The sequence below is a fragment of the Dinoponera quadriceps genome, unplaced genomic scaffold (assembly GCF_001313825.1).
Source record: "Dinoponera quadriceps isolate SergipeBrazil2010 unplaced genomic scaffold, ASM131382v1 scaffold4585, whole genome shotgun sequence".
Lineage (NCBI taxonomy): Eukaryota > Metazoa > Arthropoda > Insecta > Hymenoptera > Formicidae > Dinoponera > Dinoponera quadriceps.
Genome location: NW_014559030.1, coordinates 555,331 through 582,678, shown reverse-complemented (window position 1 = coordinate 582,678; position 27,348 = coordinate 555,331). Strand labels below are relative to the sequence as shown.

At 44.1% G+C, this 27,348-nt stretch overlaps 1 protein-coding gene across 1 annotated transcript in view; it reads left to right on the top strand.

The window, feature by feature from the left end:
* Positions 1 to 27,348, top strand: part of LOC106750148 (leishmanolysin-like peptidase) — a 330,954-nt gene that overhangs the window by 296,416 nt on the left and 7,190 nt on the right. The window contains exons 6-12 of the mRNA XM_014630276.1: positions 14,198 to 14,309; positions 16,543 to 16,724; positions 19,979 to 20,182; positions 25,228 to 25,453; positions 26,504 to 26,697; positions 26,785 to 26,917; positions 27,087 to 27,246. Of these exons, the coding sequence (XP_014485762.1) occupies positions 14,198 to 14,309; positions 16,543 to 16,724; positions 19,979 to 20,182; positions 25,228 to 25,453; positions 26,504 to 26,697; positions 26,785 to 26,917; positions 27,087 to 27,246 (1,211 nt within the window). The remainder of the gene's footprint in view (positions 1 to 14,197; positions 14,310 to 16,542; positions 16,725 to 19,978; positions 20,183 to 25,227; positions 25,454 to 26,503; positions 26,698 to 26,784; positions 26,918 to 27,086; positions 27,247 to 27,348) is intronic.

Here is a 27,348-nt window from a genome sequence, read left to right as displayed (position 1 = left end):
GGCCAGCGCTGCGCGTAATTGGAATAAAAATACCTTCCGATTCAACGGCAATATTATTGAAACTAATGCCTGAGTTGTTAAAATAATGTATGGACATATAAGTTTCAATAATATTTTTCCAAGCTTGTTATTTCATGCGCTTGTTATTACCGATCTCGCGAAAATAATCGCGAAGTTCCGTTCAATTTATAGGTGCGTACCGTCGTTCGAGCGCTTTTGTGAACTTCCACCACGTTGCCGACGTATATCTTCCACGTGTGACTCGCACGTTACAAACACAATCTCATAACATGTTGAATCAGAATTACGTAATCGGATAAAACGCATTGTGCAAAATACTATTTTTGATAGCTTTGCGGTTACGCGCGGTTATTCGCGGTAGATCGTTTCAAACGCGTCGCACTAAAACGCGAAGTTTTACGATCGCTGTTATAACAAAAATTGCCACGGCTCGAGCTTTACGATCTACCGGTGGAGATTGTAACATCACGGCGGATGCGCCGGATTATAAACGTACAAGATTTCGGGAATTCGCGGCGAAATTTCGGCGTGGGACGTGGCGTCGCGCTCGGGAAACCGGCGATGTGAGTCAGTCACAAACGTGCCTTCCCGAGTGTGTATCGTCGCAGCAGCGACGTTCGAGCGGAAATTTGCGGAAAATAGACGCGGTAACAAGGAAAACGTCGATTATAGTCGAACAGGGGGATGCACATGAGCCGAGCGCGATTCTGTGCGCGCCATCGTTCCACAAATCGCCCGAAAATTCCATCGCGCGCGCGCGCGTGGTGTCACGAGGTGATAAAGTCCGTGCGCTAATGGGAACGCCAGCGGTGGTCGCATTATCGCGGTCATATCGCTCGCGAGTCCATTTCGGGAATAAAATCAGCGGGGCTCCGAAAATTGCGGCGTGCGAACGCGCGCCCGAAACCCGCAGCCGCACAGCGACACGAAATGGAATACGCTATCAGCCACAGAGAGAGAGAGAGAGAGAGAGTGCATCAACGAAATTCTTAGGTTACGAATAATTTCATATTTCTCTTATACACGGGGTTGAATTCTCCGTGGGGAATTCTCGAAGCTCGTCGCGAAACGCGCGGTTTCTCTCGCAGGAGTTAGAGACGCGCATGAGGTCAGCGTGAGAGCGTAAGAGTCGATGTTACTTCGCATTGCAATACGAAGATAGTTATAATTAATATATAGTATAATTGGCTATATACAATATATTTCCCTCGTGTAAGTAGATATTTACTCGTGTGTGTGAAAACAATTCTGGCAAATATAGAGTTCATAATATTGTGAATATCATTTATTGTTAGTAAACGATAGCAAATGTTTACTCGTCAATAATCGAATAATAATTTGTCAAGCAATAATTTATCTGATTAAAATATTTTCTAAGTAAATTATCCAAGTAAAATATTCACCCGGTCTAAGTAAAGTTTACTTAATCTAACTAAAAATTTTCCGACCGATATCGGAGAAATTATTTACTTGAATATGATACTTTTTTTGCGGAGTATGGAAAACGGAACTTGGAATGGACATATTTAGATATTTGCTTTTATTTTGTTTTATTTACTTTCCTTGTTGGAGGAATTACATTCAGCGTCTACTATGCGTGAAAAATAAGGCGATGCGTCTGACCGTACACACGTTTCATCCGGTTGTCCTTGCAACGCGAGCAACGTAGCCTGAGCGCGCAGGAGCGTTGCTCTCGCGTCCGATGATACGCTGGGACTATCTCCTGTGAGAAATCGCGAATCACGAGACACGGAACATGACAAATTCGCAAGTGCGGACACGCGCCGCTACTCTCCTATGGTATCCGGCGGGTAGCGTCGTAAAAATGCACGAAGGTCCGCGTCTCGCTCGAACGGGTACTCTAAAATCCATTACGAGAACGCGCGGCGCAAGCGAGCCGTTCCGCCGCGACTCTGCCGGGGGTGCCCCCCGTTCAAACTTTTAATCGGATCGCTTCTCGCCGTTTATTTTCGTTCCGTCTCCCGTCCGTGCCTTCCCGCTCGCCGTTGTTTCCGCATCGTCCGTCGTTCTCACCTTTCACCGCCAAATCGCTCTTTCCTACGAACGCGCCGCGCCAATTCGCCCGGAGTCGAGCTGTGTCGAGCTGTGTCGAGCTCTCTTTCCTCGCGTGAGTAGCGCGAGCCGGGAAAGAGAGGGGAAAAAGAAGAGTTAGAAAAAGCTAGTGAAAGAGAGAGAGAGAGAGAGAGGGAAGAGAAGGAGACGAATCGTCGAAGAAATCTCGGCGTTGTATCGGCGCGCAATCTGCTCGCTCGTATTGTCGAACCTGCGGCGACATTCGCGCGCGCGTTCCAGTTTCGTGACTGCGACCGAGCATTCCTTTATCAGACCGTACGCTCCACGTTTCCCGTAGCGTCGCAGCAGAATAGCGACGCTTATGTTCGCCACGTGGAAAATGGCACATGCAAATGATTATCGGGCGCGTGCGACGTCTCCCTGAATGCACATTGTCGGCCCGCAACGACGATCTCCGACAATCGGAAATCTCCTGGCTGGTTCCTTCGATAATTATATACTGTAACGTGCGCGTTTCTTTCCCAAACGGGCTCGGCGAAAGTCGAAGAAAGTATCTCCACACAAAAGCGTCCGCAGGCATCGAAACAGTAGTTTTACGATTGCATATACGTTCGGTTTTATTAGATATAGAGGGAAAGTACCGAAACTGACCAATATTATTTTGTTTCCGCACTGAATATCCCATTTAGCTAACTCAAACGAAATTTGAATGCGAGCGGAGGAATTTTTTAGTCGTGAGAACCAAAATATTTGTTGCCCATATCAAAATTAAATTTTGCTTGAGTCAACTAAATGGGTTCTAGTATGGGTCCTAAAAGCCTATTGAAGCTGCACAATTGTAATTTACGCGCGTGGAGAGCGGCAACATTTCTATATCGGAATATATTTCAGTTGTACTTGGCTTGGCCGCCATGTCCTTCGTGGATTTGTTTTGTGAACATTTCAGTTCACTTCTTCGGGGATCGCATCTCACCCCGAAGATGTGAACTGAAATATTCACGAAACGTCGGAAACAAATCCATGAAGGATGCGGCGCTAATTCAAGAGGTAAGTATTTAAAGTATTTATCCACAAAGATTTATTTCTGTGAAGTGAATTTTACATCCCACAAATAAATTTGTAACTACTTTTTCGCCAGTGTATCTACTGCAAGCAGTAGACGAAATTCATATATTATTCGGCAAAATTCAATATTTTATAGACGAGAAACATGGGTACGACTTTTCATGTCTATACTTTTATATCAATTTTGGCGCTTTCCTCTATTATTAAGAAGTAAGGGAAAATTACTCTTGATTTAGACTGTGCGATCGATTACATTCACCGGAATAAAGCTCTGCATGGCGAGCTCAAGCGCAAGCAGTCAGTCGACGTTCGACTGCACCTCGGAGGATCGGTTAACTTCGACTTTGCGGAAGCTTAGCGCATGCATTCGATAAAACGGTCACGAAACCGCGGCTCGAACGTAGGACGACAGCGTTCAGGCGGCCTACGGCATGGTTTCTCTTCCACGCCATACGGTTTTCCTTTATCAACCTCGGCAGATCCAATAGGGATTACGGGAGACTGGATGGGATAGCGCCACGGGATAGGACGGGATAGCATCTCCTGCAGGATTTCCGGGGATCCTCTTCCTTCGATTCATAAATATCCCCCGGCTATAATACCCCGCTGAAAAGGCTCCCGTGAGTATCTGCGCGATACTCGCTATCGGTACAAGCTCCCGGCATCGTTGATGCAGCTCTCCCGTTCTCGCGAATCCATTATTCCCAACAGACGAGCGCGAAATTTACTTTCGTTGCCTTTCGATAACAATGATCTTCTCCTGCGAAAGCGACATTCCACAAATTCGCTGAGAGGGACAGACGGCGAATAGCCACCGACGAGAGAAAAATCTGCGACATTGGAAGTATAATGGCATGATTAAAAAATTATATTAATTAAATTAGCATGTGAATTAAATTATATTAATTAAGTAATTATAGTCAAGGAAATCACAAACATAGTAAATGTTACTATAGCATGGGTCATAATTACGGTACAGAGATAATGTGATGAGCCTGTTTTTTACCATGAATTTTAATGATTTTAGCTCTCTTATAGTCTTCGGATCTATTTGACCCGAAATCATTTTTATCCCATTTGCGTTTTCTGTTACATTTTTATGCAATGAATGAGTTATTCTGAAATCCATGGTTTTATTTCATAGCTTAGTTTCAAATTAACGTTCTCGAGCTATAAAACAAAGTTATAAAATGCCAAAACGCTCACTCAAATCACATAAAATCGTGTGAAAATGTAACAGAAAAATAAAAACGATTTCGGGTCAAACCTGAAGGCTACAGGAGGGTTAAATATAATTATAATACTGCTGTTACGCAAAAGCGAATGTGTAGACGACGAAGTAAAAATAATATTAAATGTTACACGACGAGCACATGATTTTCGTTGCGCGGCGAGTTCATTTTATTCCTGAAATTTATATATTACTTTTAATTAATGAATGTGCGTTTGCAAGATTTATGCGATTCAAAATTTCACGAGCTCGGGAGATATTTAATGGACTGTAAAGGAAAACGAATTATTTAATAGAAGGCTATTACCAATATTGTGAACTAGCCAATATTGCAAATGTCGAAATTTACGTGCTTCGACGTGGTAATTCATGAAATATGACGCAACATTGTGCGCGGTTGATCATAATTTCATACGGCCGGAAAAAGCGCGCCATCCGCGATAATACGTCGTAATGAAACTGAATGGCAAAACGCTTCCGCGTATTGCTCCTTAGGCGCGAATAAGTTCAAGATCGATTGAGCTCATTGCTGGAATCCCTTCGAAGCGGCAAGTAATATGGAAACTTTGCTTTCGCCTTGCGTCTCTCGGTAGGGCGGTAAAGTTCCCGGAAAATGTTACGGTAGACAAGTTTTTATCTCTCTTGGAAAGTTGCGCCGTAAGCAGCCGATCTCCATTCGTAGAATTCCTATTAAAAGGTGTTTCCCCGCGAGCAGAAGTTAATATTTTTACGAGGAGACTCCGTGGCGAGCGCGCGCAATTCGCGCAAATCAATTTTCAATTTACCCGAGCCGCGATTCTCGACATCGCGCGCGATTCCCTGCCAATTTACAAGCAGATAATGAGCGTATTATCACGGCCGAGCCACCGGCCTTCCTTTCGCGAATTAATTAGCGATAAAGGGAAAAAAAGGTGAATGAAAAAGGTGAATGAGAGTCTAACGTCGACGAAGATAAATATAGTGAACTGTTGTTGCGAGAGAGAGAGAGAGAGAGAGAGAGAGAGGTAGGAGAAAGGAGGGAGAAGTAAAGAGAGACTCATGAGCGTCGTCATGAAAAGCTTAAACATTAAGAACCGGGCTCAGCAGCGGCCTTTATAAAATGTTTTCAAAGGGACATCTTATACCTCGTAAATACGATCGCTCTTACTTTTGTATTTTCCAAGACGCCCGGCACGGAGCAAAACAATGTACCATTGTCCTCCGAGAAAGAGGGAAAGCGTTTTAATACCGGCTAATTAACGAAACACCGAGTATTCGATATACACCAGCCGTGACACGATCTTTTCAGAGACGCTCGCGCGCGCATGTGCGCTACATGAAAGTGCTTTCTTCGTTGTCACGAAAATTAATTATCAGCCGCTGGCAGCTGTGAAAAATTTTCTTAGCCTTGCTCGCGCTATAAGCGCGTCGGGATCAAAGGGGCTGGGCTGCGGGTTACAAAGGATAATTAGTGAACTCCGAGTGCGTTAACAGATCGCGTTGTAATTGGATCCCCGTCATGCACGCTCAAGTCATCGCTTTGGATTGCCTTAATCCGGCTGCCATTCGTCCAACGTAACGGCGGATCTTCTTCGTTCATCGCGGAGTAGTGACGAGCGATCTTGATTTTCACAACATCGACAACACCGACCGCTGCCACAATAAACACGCCGCTTATTTCGAGAATGACCTAAATCAAATTTTGACACTTAATCCAATAATCTTGCGCAAGACACCGTTACAAATTGAATCGCGGAGTGTCTATTTTAACCGGATTACCACGTGTTGGTTTATCACCTATTCGTCGTTGCAACGTCATCGTCGCAACGATATTTATACAGAGTGAATCATCTAGCGTTAGATAATATTTCCATTATTTTCGATGATACGGGAAAATGTCTAAGGGAGAATTTATTTTTGCTTCGAAGGGGCAAATGTTATTACAAGTAAAAATTGTTTTTAGGATCATGATTTTCGAGATTCCAGATGGTTAGATTTGTTTTTCTGTTAGCTATAACACTGTGATGATAGAAATATGTTGTCCCATTTGAAAAATTGCTGATGACCTGGAAATCTCGAAAATCGTGTTCCTAAAAGAAATTTTTATTTGCAACAATATTTGCCCTTTCGGAGCAAGTAAGTTCACCCTTAGACATTTTCTCGTATCATCAAGAATAAAGAATAGATAACATAAATCGGACAATATACAGTATATATACATTCGTGTAAAACAAAAAGTACGTAAACAATAGCTAAATGAAAGCTGAATAAAAGTAATTCTCCCTCTCTTTCTCTCTCTCTCTCTCTTCCCCTCTTTCTTTCTCTTTCCGTCTCTACTTTCCAAATATTAATTGCGACGTCAAATAAGTAAGATTATCACAATACTCGGTATATATGTATCTGTGGATTTTTTCCTTACGTTGCGCGCTTTAGCATCTCCATTACAAAGGATAGTAAATCTCGAGGGCGGACAATAGGTAACGACTATTCCCGTGCATTTTCTTCGGAAACTTCTTTCATTCCAGCAACAAAGGGATCGCGAGTAGTTATTGCATTCAAATTGCGCCCGGTCTGGGGGAATGGCAACTCTTGACGCTGATCCCGCTAGTAACGTTTCTTCATTTTTCGAGCACAATGCAGCCGGCGGGACGGAAGACGCGCCAGGAAGGTAGCGCCGGCACGAGAGATCTGTTGCCGTCGCCGCGTCGCGGCCGTCGTGCGAAATCGATCGACCGCCGCGCGCGCCTTCTCGCTCCTCGCGATTTTCCTCGCATTTATTGACTTAATTTTTCAACCCGGCCGGCTCGTTATCGAGCAAACCGCTGTCGTTCTCCGCCGGTCGAGGGAGAGAGAGAGAGAGATCGTATGAGAGAGGCACAGTTGATGACGAGTCGGCATTAATCTTCGTTTCGATGAGTCTGCATTTATCTCATTTATCCCCGGGTCCTTTATCACCATCACCGGCAGCCTTTCCACCACCTGTCATTCTCAGCGAAACGAAATAAGTTCCGTGACGTCTCTCGCGGATGAACTCGTCGTCGACTTAATCCCACGGATGTCGGCGGAGCTTCGGCAGATAATCGACACCGTGCTCTTCTTCGTCGGCGTTCCTCCTATCGGGCGACTCGTCCCTACGTGGTGTTTAGCGGTCGGCGTTACCCGCCGCAAGGTAGAGTCTGCCAACATTTGCTCAGCGGTGCAGTGGTATAGTACGGTACGATCCTGCTTGACCCGTTTGTGTAGGCCGCAGTAGTTTACATCGCCGGCGAGTCCGGCCGGCCGTGCCGCTCCCGGCTGTATCTACTAGTGCCGTCGTGAACCGGGCTATCTCTATTCCCGGGTACTCGGGCGCTTGTCCGTCACTTGACTTCACGAGTATCTCGGATACCGGATGGTTCGTCGATTTTCTCGTGTAGCGAAATTGTATTGGCGTGAAATATTCGAATATCATGCTGGAGATGGGGGGAGGTAAGATGATAAAATGGGTGAAATGACGATTTTCTCATTTTTCTAAGTTAACAAATAACGAGTCCGGACTCACTAGAGATTTTAACAATAATAAATAATCTGCTGTGGTTTAACTTTAATCTGCCAACCTAAAGTAGATAATGTAATAAGAAATGTATCTTGGGTATATTTATCTGTAATGGTATTTCCTCATAAAGAATTACACAATTATAGTAAATATTTTTATTTCCTTTATAAAACTACTGTATAATATATTTAAAAACGCATTTATAACGTATTATTATTTCTCATTTCTCATATTGCAATATTTTTTTTTTAATTAATTAGTGACAAGGAGTAAGATGATATATCATGCGTGAATATCATGTGTGAGCAAGATGACGTATTTGTACGTATTTGTATATTTTATTTTAACTTTTATAATTATTAAATAATTGTTTTTATTTTTATCTAGATTTTATTTCCTTTAAATTACATTGCCACAAATCATACTTATTGTTTATAAATAATATTTTTATTTGTGTATTTTATTGTGTTACACAAATATGGTAATAACAAAATAATCTGAAAAGCTTGTGGAAATTCTGGGAACGCCTTGTTCAGTGGATACAATATTGTTTAATGAAAGTGATCGCCGATTTTGTCGATTGAACTACTTCTTTTCTCAATGTATCTATTTTATCAATGCTAGCGGAACTTGCGCGACTGGTGATCAAGAGAGAAAAAAAGTGTCACACCTTGTAACACGCGTGATTACGCACACCAGAAATTTAATTCCTCGCTCCTGATTCCCTGTATTTAATTCCTTATTCCTTCTATTATATCAGAGCCGTTATTTATCCCTCTACTTGAGGGACATCATCGATTAACACCGTGGACCGCACAACACGCCGGAGAATGCCGTGCTGTTGGAACGCACCGATACGATAAGATTCCGTTTGCAGTGCAGACAGACGCGTTTGAATGAAATTCTACGGAGGAGCGATGCCGCGGTTATACCTACACTAATGCAGCTTTAGAACCGCGTTAACGCTCCTTACTGTAGCAACGAAGGAGAATCTAAGGGGCCATTGTGGCCGAAAGGATGCAGGAAAAGGACGAATATAACGGATTTCCGCTTTCAAAGGAAAATGAGCATTCTCATTTGCATATATATATATATATATATATATATATATACGTATGCATGCGTACATACATATATATATATATATGTACGCCAGTCTTACGTACATGCGCGTTTACATATAAGCCGCATAAACGCCTTCTGCTTTTATCTCTCGGTATGCCCGCTACAAAGGTGACTCGAGCACTAAGTGAGCGGCATTATCACTTGTATACTGCGAAATTCCGTGGTCGCGTATTATAATAGCGCCACTGAGGGAGAGGGAAAGAGAGAGGGAAGGAGAGAGAGGAAGTAGGAGAGGGAAGGGCTTGTACTGTTCGCTGGAAATTTTATTATCGAATTTTTCAACTTTTATATTACCTTCGAGACGGAGATAAATACCCCCGGCCGTTTCGAAACTGCTTTTATATAGTCGCTGGAGATTTCTCGAAGGATAAAGAAGGGCCTCCGGTTCTCAAACTCGCGCCCGTACGCGTACCTTCCGCTTCGGGAGAGACGTCGGTAGATAATTAAATTAGATAAGAAAGCTGTGTTTACCACACACACAGCTTGCGCACGCGGAATCACATATACACACACACACACACACACACATACACGCTTCGTTCCGTCGAATATCAGCACTTGTCGCTGCTCGCCCGATCCGCGTTAATTCCTAATCGGTTTTTTTTTCCGCCCGACCACCGCATGATAACTGAATCGTGCGGTTTCCGCCAGCTGTTAGACGACTTCGGAGGAACCGAAGGGTTGTTGGGTCGGTGCTGTCAGCCAACGAGCTCTTGGTAATGCAGAAAGCGTGTCACTGCAACAAATCCGTACTCCCGGCATTACGTGTCCCGGGTAAGTGCGGCGGAGTGGTGCTTTCAAAGTGCTCGGGACTCCTTTAAGTTACCTGAACGATAAAGTTCTTTGGAAGCCAGCGTCGCCCGTGCCGTCGTGGTGGAAAGTATTTCTGAAATTTGAAAATACCACCGTCAAAGAGACTACGCGGCTGCCGCTTTACTGTATTAACGCGCAATTACGTTTGCCCGTGACAAAACGATGACCGTGTTTACCTGCATTTTGACGACTTAAGTGCCATTAGCCTCGCTTTTATTTCATAAATTCAGTTTGAACACATACACACACACACACACAAACACATACAATTTTCTCTGCATTGACGAGACGCAAGACGATTCTGATTTCTGAGGAAACGTCCAATCTGTTGTCTTCTGGTGATGTTATTTTTCACTTATTATAATACATTTCGAAGAAGTGCTGTAATAATAGGAAATATAACGCGATGATGGAGTACTTAACGAATCAAACGAACATTAGTTTATTTCTTGCGTGAGATAAAATTCTCCTGAATTTTCCAACCGCAAGTTTTTAACAGCATGCACGTGTATGTTCAAGGGATGTGCGTGTATTAAACCTCAACGGTGATACGATTACGGAGGGTGATTTATAACTTATATTTACTAATGTATCGCATCGCTTATTACCGTGGCAGGGAGAGAGGATTCTCGCGCACTCATCGTTTGCACATATGTGTGCGTTTAGATGGGATCGAACGTCATTTTAGTGGGATCAATCGTCATCCGAAAGGGATTAAGCGTTAATTCTGTAAGCCCGCGCTTCCACGTTGGATTAAATTTGCACGACGCGCAAATATGGGGACAATTATTCTGAAATAAATCGCCGTAGTCTCGAGTATCTCGACGGCTTATAGGTTTTGTCTCTATTCGAAGCGACCTGTCTGCCGATAATCTGGAACAATCATCACGAAGAACACTTTTCGTCTCGCATTTTACACAACAGTCGTATGAACTTTTTTTTATCAACGGTTGGTTGTCTTCGTTTCGTCGCGTTATCACTATTCGTTACTTCTTCTCGACAAATGGGATAGGATAACCAGTGGTGCCCGGTTTTAACTACCAGGTATTTATTTTTAACAATATCTAAAAGCAAGGTTCCTCCTTGAATGTTTTTATCCTTGAGTATCTGATCAGCGACGAGCACTTCCGTGCTTCACGCCGCTTACAACTCGTCCATTGACGTCCTGATATTATCTAAGAGGAAAGGTAAATCTGATCCTTTTCTTTTCGCCTAAAGGAATAGGTTTATGTAAAGCACCCTGTACCTCACGTGGCGCGAACTATATCTACAATTGGACGCACGGAATCGTCTCGGCACCCTCAGAAAGGGAAATACGCATAATTCCGTTGAAAAACCGGCTACCGATATCGAAGCCGACTCTCGAGCGAGATCCCCGAAATTGCGAGATTCTATCTTGACACGAATGTATCTCGCGTCGGCAGTAACCGAGGAACGGTTTAAGTCGCACCTCCTTTCTCCCCGGGCGGATCCCGAACTCTCGGGAAGCCAGGAGAGAAGCAGCCGGAGGATACTCTTAACGGAACAGTAAATTGCCTGGAAACTGCTGTACTATTTACGGACAGCGTTTCCTTCCTCCTACAGACCCCTGCTGCGACCCCGGTCGATCCGGAGGTCCGCGATCTCCTCTCCGGCTCGTCGTTACGCGAGATCGAAATCGTAAATTCCGAGAATTGCGGAAAGGCTCATATGTCCTGATCTTAGCAGATTTCGGGGCGGGAAATATTTTCGTTGCGGCTTGAACCTTCGGAACGAGAATCTCTCTCTCTCTCACTCCCTTCCTCCTTCACATTTTTTCTTTTTCTCCGGCAGATGTTCGTTTCCGACGATTTGGACCCGGATTCGCCCGGCGGAACCGGAAAACTGCTTTAGCTTATGCAAATCATCCCGAGCGGAACGTGATCCGATTAGCGACTTAAACACTTGGCATACACCCGTCGCGAGCCGTAGAGCCCGGGATTAGCGGTCGATTAGAGTTTCCCTTTTTTTTTTCGAAATCACGCGCGACGCAGTGACGGTTGATCGGTCAGCCCGGTTGGTCTCATCTTCTTTCCTTCTCGCAAAGACACTGTTCCAGGGCGTGATTCTCGCGCGGCTCGACGAATCGCACGGTTTGCGTTACAGCAATGATATAACAAACGCACGGTTCTTCCTCCTATTGTTGATACGACGTTAATTAATTCCCTCGGCCCTTCATCCAATTTGCAATGATCAATGTCCCATAATATTGGACATTGACGTTGTCCGCATATTGTCCGGTGAAAATTAATCAGTCTGTTCATGATACCTGATCTAATTAATTCTCCCGTTATCGCTCCGAATATATATTGTATATTGTATCACTTACGATACGTTTAATATCGACGATATTCCCGTGACTTCGATATTTTACGCGTAATATGCCCTCCGCCCGGGGGAAATGCAATTATAATGAGTCGGCGAAATTAGAACAGCCAATCAAGCGCGACGCATCGTCGTTTCTGCGGGCATAAATCGCTCTCGCAAGAGCCGGAATCGTCTTCCGCTTTATCGGCTCGGCAGGCTAATGTAATGTATATGTACACTTCCACGAAGATTCACCGCTGGATAATTCGAGCATGTCCTTCCTCTTTTCGGTCTTGCCGCGACGGTCGAGACGTCCTCTCGCCAGATACGTCAAACAGGCTGGCGTCGCGGCGTTTATTTAGCGAAGTGCACCTTCTCCTTAGCGCCTCTCCCTGGAGCCCTCTTTATCCTTGCTTGCCGCCAGTGCCATCGTGTCTGATATAGCCGTATCCGCTTTTACTCTATGAAAGTATATACCGGGCGCGATATCGCGCCACCTCGATGGAAGATCGTTGTTCGGCAATGGCCATTTTAGTTCCATCGGGACGCCTCGGATCAACGTCGCAGTTGAGCCTCGAGTCTCGGGGCGGATAACGCGCTCAAAAATGCGCACAAAAGACGCCACTCCGAAGCGGATCTTCCGTGTAAAAAGAAAAGGGTAAAATTTGCGGTCGGCGCGACGCCAAGTAGCGTGTCGAAAAATCTGATTACTCGAGTATCCGAGCCGAAATCGACGTCACGTCGACAGACGGGCAGGAATGCTATTATATCGGTAGAATTGTACAACAGCGCCGTGATTTGAGTAAATTGTCTTGATTCGATATCAATATCATTGAAACTAATGTATCTAAATGATTGGAACAATGCACGGAGTATTAGTTGCAATAATATTGTTATTGAATCGGGAAGATTCAGCTCCAATTACAGCGTTGTCGAGCAATTCTACCGACGGACAACTGTATTTTTTTCCCGTATGGGATATTTAATCCGCGCTCGTATAATATCCAGGCTATCGCGTTATACTGTCGCTAATTATTTCTCGAAATTGCCCCTCGCGCATTCCCGCATCGATCGAAACTTGGCGAATGCCCTTTCACGTTCGTTCGCGTCCGGAATACGACGTCCGGACTCCGCGTTTTCTCCGGTTTTCCTTCGTTAATATCTGCAATTTCAACGGACTTCCTCGGGTGCTCTCTCGTCTAAGTGACGGCTGGTAATTCCGCGAAAGTTCTTACCGAGAGCGTGTCCGATAAAAGAGGAAAATAAAATTCCGCACCTCTCTCTCACTCACTTGTAACTTCTGATGGCTGTTCCCTCCTTTAGGGCGAAATGAAGGCAGATCCGCGGGAACACAATACGAAACCTTCTTTCCGCCGAAGCGAAAGAGGCGGTTGAAATTCAACGCGATCACTATGGGAATTTACATCGGAGCCGCCGCATTTGCGCCGAATGAATTCCCCCGCGGGAGGTTGGAGTACGTTAATTTACGTCGCGAATTCGTTCGACGTCGAACGACTCCGCGACGGGCGCGAGTTCGCGCGCGTTGAGTCTAACATAGCGATAATATTACAGTTTAATTTCGGAACTTTATTTCCGTAAGTAATTTCCAGGGTTTTCGCGGCGCGCCTCTGCGTGAGGCGCGGAGCAGCTACACGTGGAGAGAACTAATTTGCTGGCACAGCAAATTTCATACTGTCGCAGCGAAATCTATCAATTACTATGTGGACGGCAAAACGGACTTGTTGATTAACAGTAAATTAACGTGTCCTAAGGACGAGTTCACTCGTTGGAATATTTTCGATCCTGGCAGAAAAACTGATTTCTCCTCGAATTACGAATAATTTGCTAGTTTGATCACGTAGTAACGAAATTTTATCGCTGTCGCGATCGATATCATTACAACAGTGAATTTACTTTTCTCCGTGTGAGCGCTTCAAAGATACTTTAAGTATACGAATTTGGCAACTCGTCCTTATATTTCACGATCTAATTCTGACCTTATTATATTCTCGTGTTGTGCTATATTCTCGAGCAATTTCTTCAGTATGTCGTCTCCGATATGCCTGCAGGAAATGCGAGAGCAGTCAGGTTTTCGTCAAGGACCACCATACGCACTGTATAGACACCTGCCGTCCCGTTACTATGTGCGGCGAGGTAGTCGTCCCGGAGGACCATCTCGACGTAAGTAATTACCCGATAAGTTTTCCGGGCCGAGTTAAATTGTGCAATAAATATCCGGGGCCGGTCAAAGGAGCGGATCGAAATTGGCTCGGCCGTATTTCGAGCGTCGCGAACGTGGAATCGGCAATTCGGTTGCTCGCTCGTTACCGCCGTCGATTAGTCAAAAATTCACGATCGTATTTCATGCAGGCGAATCGCCGGAGAGAGAGAGAAAGAAAGAGAGAGAGAGAGAGAAGCGGTATATTATTCCTTTAATTAATCAGTGCGAGATTATGCTTATTCCGGTGGATTTTACAAATGCCGGTGTTTGTTCGCGTTGTGTAAATTGAGAAATTGTGGAGAGAGCGTAGCTTCCGGTTAGATTTTTGTTAAGGGAAAACCGATTAAAAGTTCGCCAGAGAGGGAGAGAAAGAGAGAGAGAGGGAGAGAGAGAGAGAGAGAGAGAGAGAGAGAGAGAGAGAGGCTGCAGTCGACAAAACGATGGAGTGCGCGCACCTTCTGGGACATCGCACATTTTATTATCTCTTTCCACATACTCTCGCCGTCTCACACATGTCCATTAACTGTGTGTGACTGCTAAACTAAATTTGGAGAAATATTCTATCTGCTGCGTGAATTATTACGCGACCGTAAAGTTAACTCGGCTGATATGATATGCAGAGTCGGAAAATTTTCACGCTCCGTCCACCGATGTGAAACTCCTCGAATAAAATCGGGAGTTAATTGCGGAACGAAGCTCCCCGCTATTTGTATCCGACAATTTATGCTCGGTATAATTGGCGCGATACCGTGTGCGTTAATTATTTACCGCGCGACAGGTATCGGGAATATGTGTATTAACAATTTGTCGCGCGTGTAAAATGAGTGTTAAATGTAAATCTAAGAACCGTCTAAATAGCGACCATTTATGCCGCGTTCTACGCTGGTAATTCCGTTAATGATATTATAAACGCGGCACGCCGAAAACGATGTGTGTGATTTTAGCGAATCGACGAGCTTCACATTTAACATGCGAACGTACGGGCTCGCACGGTTTCATTCTGCGACTCGCTAGTCTTGTTGAATCTGGCTTTCGATTGAATTACAACTCGCCGTCCGCCATTCGATACAAATGAGGTAAATTCTAGTATATTAGAGAATCGAGTATCGCCATTATTCGCGGTCGGCTACGTAAATACGACGTGAAGCGACCCTGCAATTATCGGTCCGGAATACTTTCCCGCCTCTCGATATAATATAATATATATATATATATATATATATAGCGTCAAAATAATGTTATTTCCGAGATATTCCCGGAGTTTGTACTCACAATTGTCAGGGAAACTATAATAAAACCAATAAAACCCATCGCCACGATTAACCGATGGCCATTAAAACCGGCAAATTACCGGCGATCGAATCTATCCTCGTGTAAATTGTCCGCACATTTCTACTCGATGCAAATCGCTAATCGCGAATTCTCGTTGTTATTCGCGATGAAAACAGCCGGGGATTGAATTCGGCCGAAAAATTCGGCTGGGAATCCCGCGGAGGGAGGGAGAGCGTGTGAACACGACAGGCGGCGGCAGGATCTTAATGTTTTTGCGCGGAACATGCATATCCGTCGGAATGACGCGGTAACTGCGATAACCTCATCGGCGCTTCATCTTGATCGATTGCCGAAGATCGTGTTGAGGTGGTAGCCGTGCTTTGACGACGGCCGACTGGAAACGGGAGGCGCTAATTGATGAACGGCCCTCAGAGACGAATTGGTGTCGGATAACTTATTAGAGGACGGGACACGAGGGGAGGATCGGGGAACGACGTCGTCAACCTCTCGTCGACGGAGGCATTCGCTGACAGTGTAAAATTATTTACCCTATCCTAGAGGTGTCCGGGACGGTAATGCGATTCTGACCCCGCTCGTTGTCGGCGTCAACGTTTTCGGATACTTCGTTGTCTCGCGAGATGCGATCTTCTTTGCAGTAATTCGCATGTCCAACGCTCGTTACGACGAGCGAGAAATCGTTCCGCGTCACGTCGGCGCAAAATTCCCGAGAGGGACGTTTCCTCTCCTCTCGCTGATAATTAGTCCGATTGCACGATTTGACTCGCGAAAAGTGAAAACTGAACTGGGATTTCACAGAGACGACAGCGGCGTTTTCTTCGGACTGATCGCTGTGTCACGATCAATCGCTGTGTAACGATCTTCCGTACGGTTTTTCATGTGTGTATCTATACACCTGCGTAGGTTTGCAGAACGTGCAACGCGACGGGGCACAATTGCGGGGTAGCTGCAGGTAGCAAGGCGGGTCCGGGCATCGACGGTGCCGACTTCGTCTTCTACGTGTCCGCCATGCAGACCGAGAGGTGTCACAAAGGTTTAACGGTGGCCTACGCCGCTCATTGCCAACAAGAAGCTGCCTTGGATCGGTGAGTTCGTTGTTCGACGAAAATTTCATCGTACGTTGTAAGACGAGTCCAACGGTATAACGTTATTCGTTGAAATTGTATAGAAGAGATCGAGGCTTATTTCCACTTTTTATATATTGATTGAAAATAGATATGTGCAATATTTCATAATATCATATATATTTTAATGTAACTATATTTTGTTTAACTTTTAGAAGAAATAGTTTTATATATATAACTTATATATAAAATTATATACACAAGGTGTCCCAGAAAACCGCATGCTGAGAGTGCATCGGGAGATTCTTGATATTAATCAAAGGCATTTCTCGTTTACCAAAATTTCATTAAAATGATAGTTTTTAAATGAGAATTATTTCAAATTGTCGAATTAATGTATTAGATTACGCGTGAATCAGGAACAGAACCACGAAATGTGTACCACGAAATAACGAAGCCACGGGAATTATGTAGACTGTTTTTATTCTACTTTACTGAAGAATTTATTACGCGATTGTGCGTATCTGAATTTATAGTTATTTTGAATAAAATTATTATATTATATAAATAAATTTATATAAACAATTTGTATAAATTCCATCGGCCTTTTTTAAGACCACAAATATTTTCAAAACGTTGGAATGAAAATTTCATATGAAAAATTATATGTGTATTGTTTAAGCATACTATTTTATTATTTATAAGCGTTCTTTCAGTGGCATCAGTGAAAAATTCTTTCGTATCAAATAAGTACTATCTGCATTTACCGCTATTTTATGTGTAAATAAAACTTATTTCATATGAAAAAATTGTTTACCGATGCCACTGAAAAGACGATTGCAAATAAAATAATATGCTTAAACGATAAACGAATAATGTTTTATATATATATATATATATGAAATGTTATTCCGACATTTTAAAAATATTTGTGATCTTGAGAAACAGACTACTGGAATATTATTTATATAAATTATTTACAAATAAGTTTTATTCAAAACAGTGGTAAATTCAGATATGATTAGCTGCGTAATAAAATTTTTATCGTGAAGAAAAATAATACACATGACTCACATGATATTTCATGGTTTCGCAGGGGACGTGCTATTCCTGCCTCAATAACCAATAAATAATCGTAAAATTAACATTAATCAAATCATGAGAAAAGAGGTTAAAAAGAAAGATTCCATGTCAAGCTAATTTTACGACTATTTATTGATTGTTCGAATAAAAGAAAAATGTTTGAAAGATTTTACAAGCGTTCTGAATCGATTACAAATGTCATTTTGTGAGTTTATTATTTTATTTGAACTCAAGACGCAAGAATTCTTGGCATATCTCTTCTTGCTTCTGATGTCATTAAACAAAGATAATTGCAGCGAGGGATCAGGAGTCTTAAAGTTAATGGCATCACGTGATCAGGTGCAGTTTCACTTCTATTTTTCGATCACGCTTTCGAGCTATGGCCATCGAAGAAACAACTAAAATCTACCTAAAACTTTTACATCTATGAATATAACTTCTCAATCTAACTGGATAACTTGATTCTAACAAAATTCATCGATTCATGTGTATGCTGCCGTGCACATGCTACATGTAAGTTATAATACATCACAGCCACCACATTTGAATTAACTTAATCTGAACAGCCATTTTGAATAAAAGAAATTATATTTCTGTACAATATTGCTATAACAGTTAACTAAATATTGGGAAAGTTAGTGCTACAAAATTTCTCATGACTGCAGAGAAATTGCGAGCAGCAATTTCCAAACTAATGGGCCAATAAAAATAGAGAAAACAGAAAGAGTTTATTCAACACGCGTTCAATTTTAAAAAATGTAAGTTCCACACGCCACGTGTTGGCCATAAGCCATTTTGAACGCGCGATAAAACGACACTACCAACCTACACTATAGAAAAAATGTGCTCCTTTATTAAGTAAAATATTTGTGATAATTAATCTTTTTAGCTCCGGTCTTTCCTGTATCACAATAATAATTAAGAAGTGTCAAAGAATTTTTTGAAAATTAAATATCCATTTGTGCGACAACGTGAAAGTGTGTTTTTATTTTATTTTTTTATTTTTTTATTTTTTTTGTTTACGAACGTCTAACACATATACGCCATTCATTTTTTTCGCAACGCTTTGACGCATTCGTGCGAGTGCTGTGTTAATAATATACTGTAAAAGTAGCCCGCCATGATTGAAGCATGCATAATCCTGGTTCGTTTGTACGAACGAAACGGAGGCAAACACCATCTGGCATGAGTATATTTCATCGGGACGTCGGATTAAATATTTGACAGAATTTGTAAGAGACACTGTTGTTGTGCGGGTCGAGCGATTTAACAACGGCAACCGACGGCCTTTTTCGAAATAATGACTTTAATTAAAGTGAAATATTTCACGTCCCTTTTTTTATCCGCGGCGACTGTCGCTACGCCGCGCCTGTTTAAATCTATTTTTATTCCGAAATGTTTTAATTCGTCGTCAAACAGTCGTTACGATTGCGCATTCGACAACGAGGAAATCGGTAATTTATTCGGCTGCGTAATTTATTCGCGCACGTACGTGCATAAATACACGCGACATTGTTAGAATCATCGATCCTCCCCCTTCTGAATTTTTCGGGCAGGACCAATTTCGCGATCGAGAATCGCCGAGGCGGGGACTCTCGACCTCCTCTCCTGCGCGCCCCTTTCTCTCTCCGCCTGTGACGTCTAACTCGATGACTCCGCCGAAACGCGAGCGCGAATATTGAGCAGATTAAATTTGTCTGTCAGGTACATACATCGCACGCGTCGTATGCCGGCCGATGTAAATGCGCTTCGCGCGAATTTTATTATTCGCGCGACGTCTGATCGTGATAGATCGACCGGTATTCGTGCGTCGCGCTCGCGTCGCGTTTGCTTATGGAAAAATCCCGGGAATATTCCAGGTGCGGAAAACGGAAGAAAAAGACATACTTTGCATAACATACGACGTCACATGGCACTTAATGTATCGACCCGACGGAAACCTCTCATGGAAATCGCGGCACGATTTCTATGCAAATCTACGCGCGTGCTACGCGCGCGTACAATGTTTGTTTTTGCGCCGGCGCGTGTGTGTCCGCTTCGTCATCGTCACGATGACGGCCGGGAAGAGCTTGCTCCGCAGTCCCGAGGAAATAACGGGAGGAGGAGATTTAACGCGAATTCGGGCCGGTATAATTAAAATGAAGGCGGGAGGAGATCTCCGTGGTCGCTGAAGCGGACTTAATTGCTTCCAGGCCGATAGCCGGCCACGCCAACCTATGCCCGGGGAGCATCAGCACGAAACCGCAGGAGTTGGAAACGCTGCTCAGCACCGTTAAGCACGAGATCCTGCACGCCTTAGGATTTTCCGTCAGCCTCTACGCTTTCTACAGGGACGAGAACGGCGAGCCCAGGACACCGCGGAGAAGCGATACCGGGAAACCGCCCCTTAATGAAAAGTACGTTTTCTCTCCCCTCCCCTCGTTGCGCGTCTTTATATCGAAATTCCTTTATAACGGCGAAGTGTGGAAAACGCGGAGAATAGACAATTGCGCGGGCGTTAAATTATTAGCCTCGGTGGAGCGGCGTAAGAAATTCAGGTGAACGCTGGAGGATGTACTCGAAATTCGATTGCTAACCGACGGTCGAAAACGACGACGGGTTACGTATTCACGGAATATCTGATGGCCCCTAGTTAGAATACCAAATGTCGCATTGTCTGAAATCGATTCCCGTCGCATGTGCATCCCCGGCCAATGAGCGGAGCTTAATATTCCAGCGTAAAGTCTCGCATCTAGAAGAGGATTTATGAAAACTCTCGCCCTGCACGCCGTTATCGGTGTACATGCGATGTTCTATACAACTCCCCGATTTTCTCCCATACATAGCGCTTTCTAAAGTGCTAAAGCTTCCTGCTTAGAATCGTACGTTTGAAACACGTCTGAACGGAACTGAAGTGGGTTTCCCAACTGGAACCTGCAATTATCTTGAGAAAAATCGAACCAGATCCCAATTAGATCCCAAGAAATTTTCTACGCTGGTACTACGTGGGGGGCTTCTTCTCGACGGCTTCACGCTTGCCGCCTCGGATTTGCCGGAAATTCGTCTCGCTTGACAAATTAATCCTCACGAGCGATCTCGTCAGGCTTATCGTCACGACGATTTTGTATACAAGGGGCCACGACGAGCGACTGTTCACAGCGGGCTTCGTTCGCCGATTCATCACACGATGGCATCTTCTTCGTCGTCTCCTCCTCCTCCTGCTCGTCTTTTTCTTCGTCTCGCCTCTTAACAACAGTCCGATGGTGGCGTATCTGCCTTTAAAATTGGAAAATTCCTGCTATCCCGTTCTATCTGAGTCGACGGACCGTAACGAACTGGCTTCCGGCGTTGGCAGATGCGAGAGCTCCTCGCTCTCCACCCTGCGAAATCCTTCTTCCCGTGTGCTTCCTTCTGTTTCACCATCCATTACTTCTCTCTCTCTCTCTTTCACACACACACACACACACACACTCACTCACTCACTCACTCACTCTCTTTCTTTCACTCTCACACCATCACCCTCCTCCTTCCTTCATCAGCTTGTTTGTATCCTCAGTAGCTCCTTGTCTCTCTCGTTTCACCGGCGCGGACCTCTCCGTTCGACGACGAAAATCGACGCCTTTCCACTTCGAATCGCGAAATTCCAGCAACAGATCCACCAGCGTTCCGGGTGGTAATAGATTTCGGGAATGACTCAGACGTTCTCCGCGAGTCCCTTCCTGAACGAAGCTCGCTCTGGCGTATAATTTTCCAGTATGTTCTCGGCGCGTTCTTTCCCTGAAGTGTCCGGTTCCTCCTCCTCCTCCTCCGGAGAGAGAGAGAGAGAGAGAGAGAGAGAGAGGGCGGCCTCATGAATTCCAACGTTGATTTGCGTCTCGAGTGATGCCGCGAAGGTGAAATTCTCTCTCTCTTTCTCTCTCTCTCTTCCTCCACTCTGTCCCCATCTATCTATCTCTATCTTTCTCTCTTTTCGACAGAACATCGCTCATCGCGTAGCACGACGTCGTGGAATTATGAAGCCACGCCGGTAATGTATGCGGAACTTCTGAAACTTTCGGCAACTTTTTGCGCCCGCGAGTTCTATGATTCTTTTCCCTACGACGACGTCGCGGGAACTCAAATTGAGGGACAGAGATTTTCGTCGGAGATAGCTGTTCGTCGTCCCCTCCCCTCTGCTTCTCATCGCAGCCCTTCGTCCTTTTAATTTCCTCGCCTTCTTCTTTTCCACCTCTCGTCTACCTCCTCACTTCACCTCGCTTGAGCTCACCTCATCTCGCCTCGCCGGCCCTTCTTTCCCTCCGTCGTCTTTCGTTGCTTCCCGTTTTAGTTCTAGTCGTCCTTTCCGTCCGTTTCCGCCTCGCTTCGCAACCTGGGCGCGTTCTCCGTTACAAATTCAAGCGTTTCCTTGCATCTCCCGCCATCCATCTGCTCGTGAGCTCGCGCGTTCTCACCCTACCGCGTCTGAATATCTCCACGAGGATCCTCTTACGTTTAAGGTTTACGCTAATCCGCCACGGCGCACGGAGAAAGAGGGTCTCTTTGTAATCTTAGATTTCGTCAGGACATGGACTTTGTAATACAACACGGCGGTATTAGGTGTAATCGTTTGCGAAACGATACAGAAAGGTACTTTTCCTTTCTTCGGACTTTAAATAAATTTAACACCGTTAGCTCTTCGCCGATAGCCGATAGCTCTTCATTCGTTTCTCCAGCTCGGAGATATTTCCTTCCAACGTTGCCTTTACCAGTGTTGCCAAGTCGACATTTTAAAATCCGTCATATGCTTCTTCAAGATGAGCCAGAAATAAGCCGAAGGTAGAAAATGCGTACACGCTCTATGTGGGAGTGCGCATACATGTAAAAAGAAGATACGTAGTTTTGCGGATGCAATTGCCATTATCATTACAGTGAATATATGTAATATAAAATAAACGCATGAATTTCGACGAAAGATCATATATCGTGCCGTTTTTCCACAAAAGCTAGAAGTCTATTGGCCACTGCGTTCCTCGCAAGATCTGACTACGAATATCACCCATAGTCTAATTAAAATTTAATTTAGGAGAAGAAAGTTAGCTTATCTCGGGAAAGAAAATTCCCGGTTTCAATTTTCAATTAATCCAGAAAATATGTTGAAACGAAAATCAGCTACGATGATTTTTGTACTCTAATTGACAGTCAAATAAGCTAGAAATGATGGAAGATAATCTAAGTTGGCAATATTGGTCCTTGCCCGAAATTGCCAGTTTCACCGGCCAGTTCGTTTCGCGTTTTTAGCGTCAATTACATTTCCATTTGTTTCTACCCGGCTTCTAATTATCTGTTTCACATAAATGCAAATTATTCTCGTTTATTCGAGCGTTTAAATTTAATAACCGAACTGCGGAATTGCGAAACAGCTAGTTCGAGCCGAAAGTGCAAATTGACGCGTGACGTAGTAGTGGCCGATCGACATTTTTAGCTCGTACGATCGAAAAGACCCTCGAGACGAGACTCGAAAGCGTTTCCACGAGCAACAAATGATTTCCAGACGAGTAACAAGCTTGATATTATTTATCCCGAAATATGGAAAAAATTACGAAATCAAGCTCCTAGTTACAGTCTTTTCAAATATCTGTGCATTGTCACGGCGAAGTTCGTTGAACGACTATCAGCGTGAGAATAACGCATACAGCGAGGCGCGGGAAGAGCCCGACGTAATTCGATTCAACGAGTGTCACGCAGAAATATACGACACGGTTCTGTTCGCGCACCATCGTGTCATCCAACTCATCGTTTCGTAATCCGAAAACCGTAACTCTCTCTTTTACTTTTTCCCTTCATAGACTGCATAGACTCGCATTCAATTTCTCCGCTCGCATTACACGCTATTTCTGCACTCGAGCAGCGGCGCGCGCACCTAACAATTTATGCATATGAGATACGCTGACGAGCGATTTTGCGCTGACGTTCAAGCGTAATAATATTTTTCACCTCGTGCTCGTTCCCGGCAAAATGGCCATTCGCGAATTCATCCGTCATGTCGAAATAGGATAGAGGAGGGGCTGGTCGCTGTCGAAAACAGCGTTTCGCCGACGTATCGCATCAATCACTTTATATGGGGGATGAACGCAGAGAGAAAGAGAGAAAGACGTAGAGCGCACGATAGAGAGGGAGAGATGAAGCGCAATTATATTCATCTGCCGGCGCTGCAAAGTCACGAAGATATTGGATGTTTGACACACAGTAAATATGTTGCAGAAAACCGCGTCATTATTATCCCGGCTGGTGTGTATATATAGAAATCGAATCGTGCGAACGCGCGCGCGGGAAATACGGAGAGATATATATTATGCCGTGTTGGGGAACGAGCTGATGCGCGAGCAAAAATAAACGAGACGGCGAGAGAGGATGCGTGGAGTAAATAATCGTGTCGGGACACCTCTCGACGTACACGTACATACACCGTCGCGTGTGATGCGAGCGGATTTTCAATTTATTTCTGCGATCTTCTATTTTCCGACGGCGTTTCGAAAAGTCCGATGGCGATGTTGGCGGACCTTGAATTGTAGAGGCAACTCTTCCACTTGACTCTTTTGTCTGATAATTCACTGATTTTGGCCAGTGAAAGATTCCGTGCAAATCGCTGTTACACGTCTCGTAGCAGAAATATATGTATATATCGTATATATATTCAAGCATATGACGTATTTGACGTAGTTTAATATAATAGCAGACTCAAGAGGCCTCGAATTCAAGATCCACCGGGCTAATAATATTAAAAATACGTCATAATTAAAAATACTCCATCGTGTGTCAGGTAAAATCATTGACTATATCTTGAGAGTATGATTGAGATACTGAAAAAGAAGTGACAAATAATATTTATTTTCTCACTATTTCTGCAGTTAGATTTCTCCGACGGAAACGGTTGCTGCTGTTAACAGACTTTTGCTGCGAAATTTTACCGATTTGCCGTGATATACTTGTAACTATGATCACTAATGACTATTGGCTGCTTCTCGGTAATAATACACCGATGACACTTTAAAGAGAGTCAACTATATATGAAACAGTCAATTTCTGTCACCACGCCACATTTACAATTTTACTGGAGTTATACTTAGAATCATAACACCCGACAAAAAATTTACATTGGTCGGTCATTTATACCTACATATTAATTATAATCTATATTGCAGTAGCATTCGCTATATTTATGGTTTCCTTGGCTATAAATTTGTAATTGTGCCATTATAATTTCAAATATTACGTATTTTTCTGCCAGTACATTCAGAGCAAGACGCGACGAGCATTCGCTAGTTACACGAATGCTCGCGTGCGATCGGTCATTGCGCGACATGTACGCGATGTCGCGCCGCATCGCGCCGGCGGGCGAGATTATCGGAGATCGGACGACGCGACCCCTCGGCCATCTCGAATCAGCATATGCTAATAACGGGCCGATACTCGTTTCGGACAGATTACAAACGCATCAGTGGAGCGAGAACACGATCAAAACCGTGGTCCGGCCTCACTGGCAAGTGCACGACGGCTACGTGAAGAGGACGATGCAAATGATAGTCACGCCTCGGGTCCGCGCCGAGGTTCAAGCGCACTTCAATTGCCCGGAACTGGAGGGCGCGGAACTGGAAGACCAGGGCGAGGACGGCACCGCTCTCACGCACTGGGAGAAGCGCGTGTTCGAGGTGCGTATATACCGCGATCTCGAGTTCTCGATTCTCCTCCTTCTCCTCCTTCGTTTTCCTTCGCAGCTACGCAAATGGATTGGAACGCGATATATACGCGAAAACTCGGGGCCGCCGCGATGCAGAACGAAGCGGCGAGATCCGCGAAATTCGCCGCTTTTGAGAGTCCCGCTAGTTTCCCCTCTCGAAGACGAGGTTACGCTCGACGTGTGTCTTGCGTTTTTTGATCATTTCGCTTGTCTCCTTTCTCGAGAATGAGATCTCACTCACGTGTTCCTTTGCTCGAGTTCCTTGGTAAAATGAATTGATCAGTAGTTGCGTCATCCTAACGACGAGACTCGCGAAATTTGCCGACCTCGAGATTCCGTTGGTTTCTCCTTTCTCGGAAATGGAAATTCAATTAAATGTTACTTGTTTCAAATATTTCATAAGTTTATATATCCGCAAATATTTCATACATCATATGCGGAGAAAATGTTGTGATAAAAATTATCACCACACTTTGTAATACTGAACAATATCGGAATTATAACTGAAATTATGAATGTGTGTTGCAATTTTTAATGGCGTACATTTCATTATACACACCACTAAAAGTTACAACACACATAATAATTTCAGTCATAATTCCGGTATAGTCCGGCATTACAAAATTTTGTGGTAACTTTCACTATAATATTTCCCTCGTGTAAGAATCAAATTTATTTAAAATATGTCCCGAATTCTAGTAAATTTACTTCAATCGAGAATATATTAAATTGAAACAAATGTCGATTTTTTTAATATTCAAATTAACCGAATTTCATTTTTCTTTTCGATAAAATTTATAGCGTCCTTGAAAAGAGAATAAATTTTTCTTCTGAATACGTAACATCGAGCTTTATAAAATTTGTGATAAAGTATATTTTAAGACTTGTCAAGAAAATATTCCATGTTGAAGGCAGCTCTATGATTTAAAACAAGAAAAGTAAACTGAGTATTCGTTTTTCTCAAACTAAACGATAAAATAATACTTTTCCCTGTATAATTCGATCTATTTCGTTTCTTCAGAACGAAGCCATGACGGGTACGCATACGCAAAATCCAGTTTACTCGAGGATAACGCTCGCCCTCATGGAGGACACCGGCTGGTATAGCGCCAACTATTCGATGGCGCAGGAGTTGGGATGGGGGAAGAATCTCGGCTGCAATTTCGCCATGAAATCCTGCAAGGAGTGGATATCCTCCAAATCATCGCCTCTATCGTGAGTAAACGTTGAAATACTCCAAGGAGCGGCTCAGCTCCGTCGTGTCGTCGCCGACGCTTATACGAGGGTGTGTTAATATTTCAGTGGAAAGTCGATACATCCCTTCTGCAACAAAGTGAAACAGGATCCGCTGCAGACCGAGTGTACGGACGATCGGAGCTCGGTCGCTCTGTGTAACCTGGTGAAGCATCAGCAACCGTTGCCCAAGAAATACCAGGTAAGAAATATATCGCGTCTCTGGCGACTTGTTGAAACGGCGAATTCATGACATATCTCCGAGTTGCGCCGACGTGTCGCATCGACAGCGAGAGAATTCGCGACATGTGTGAAGATTCTCGGTTGACGGCCTTTCCTCTCTTTCTCTTTCTCTCTCTCTCGTATTGTAGAACTTCGACTCGATTCCCCACGTACCGGATGGAGAGGAACAATACTACGGCGGATCGGTGTCCCTGGCGGATTACTGCCCGTATATACAGGAATTCACATGGAGGGCACGAAATATAGTGGTCAGAGGATCCCACTGCCTTTACGAGGAGAATAATCCGCGTAAGTCGCTCGCACGACGACGTTTCGCGCGTCACGAAGAAATGCGCGCATAGCGTAGCATAGCTGCTCTCTCTCTCTCTCTCTCTCTCTATCTCTCTCTCT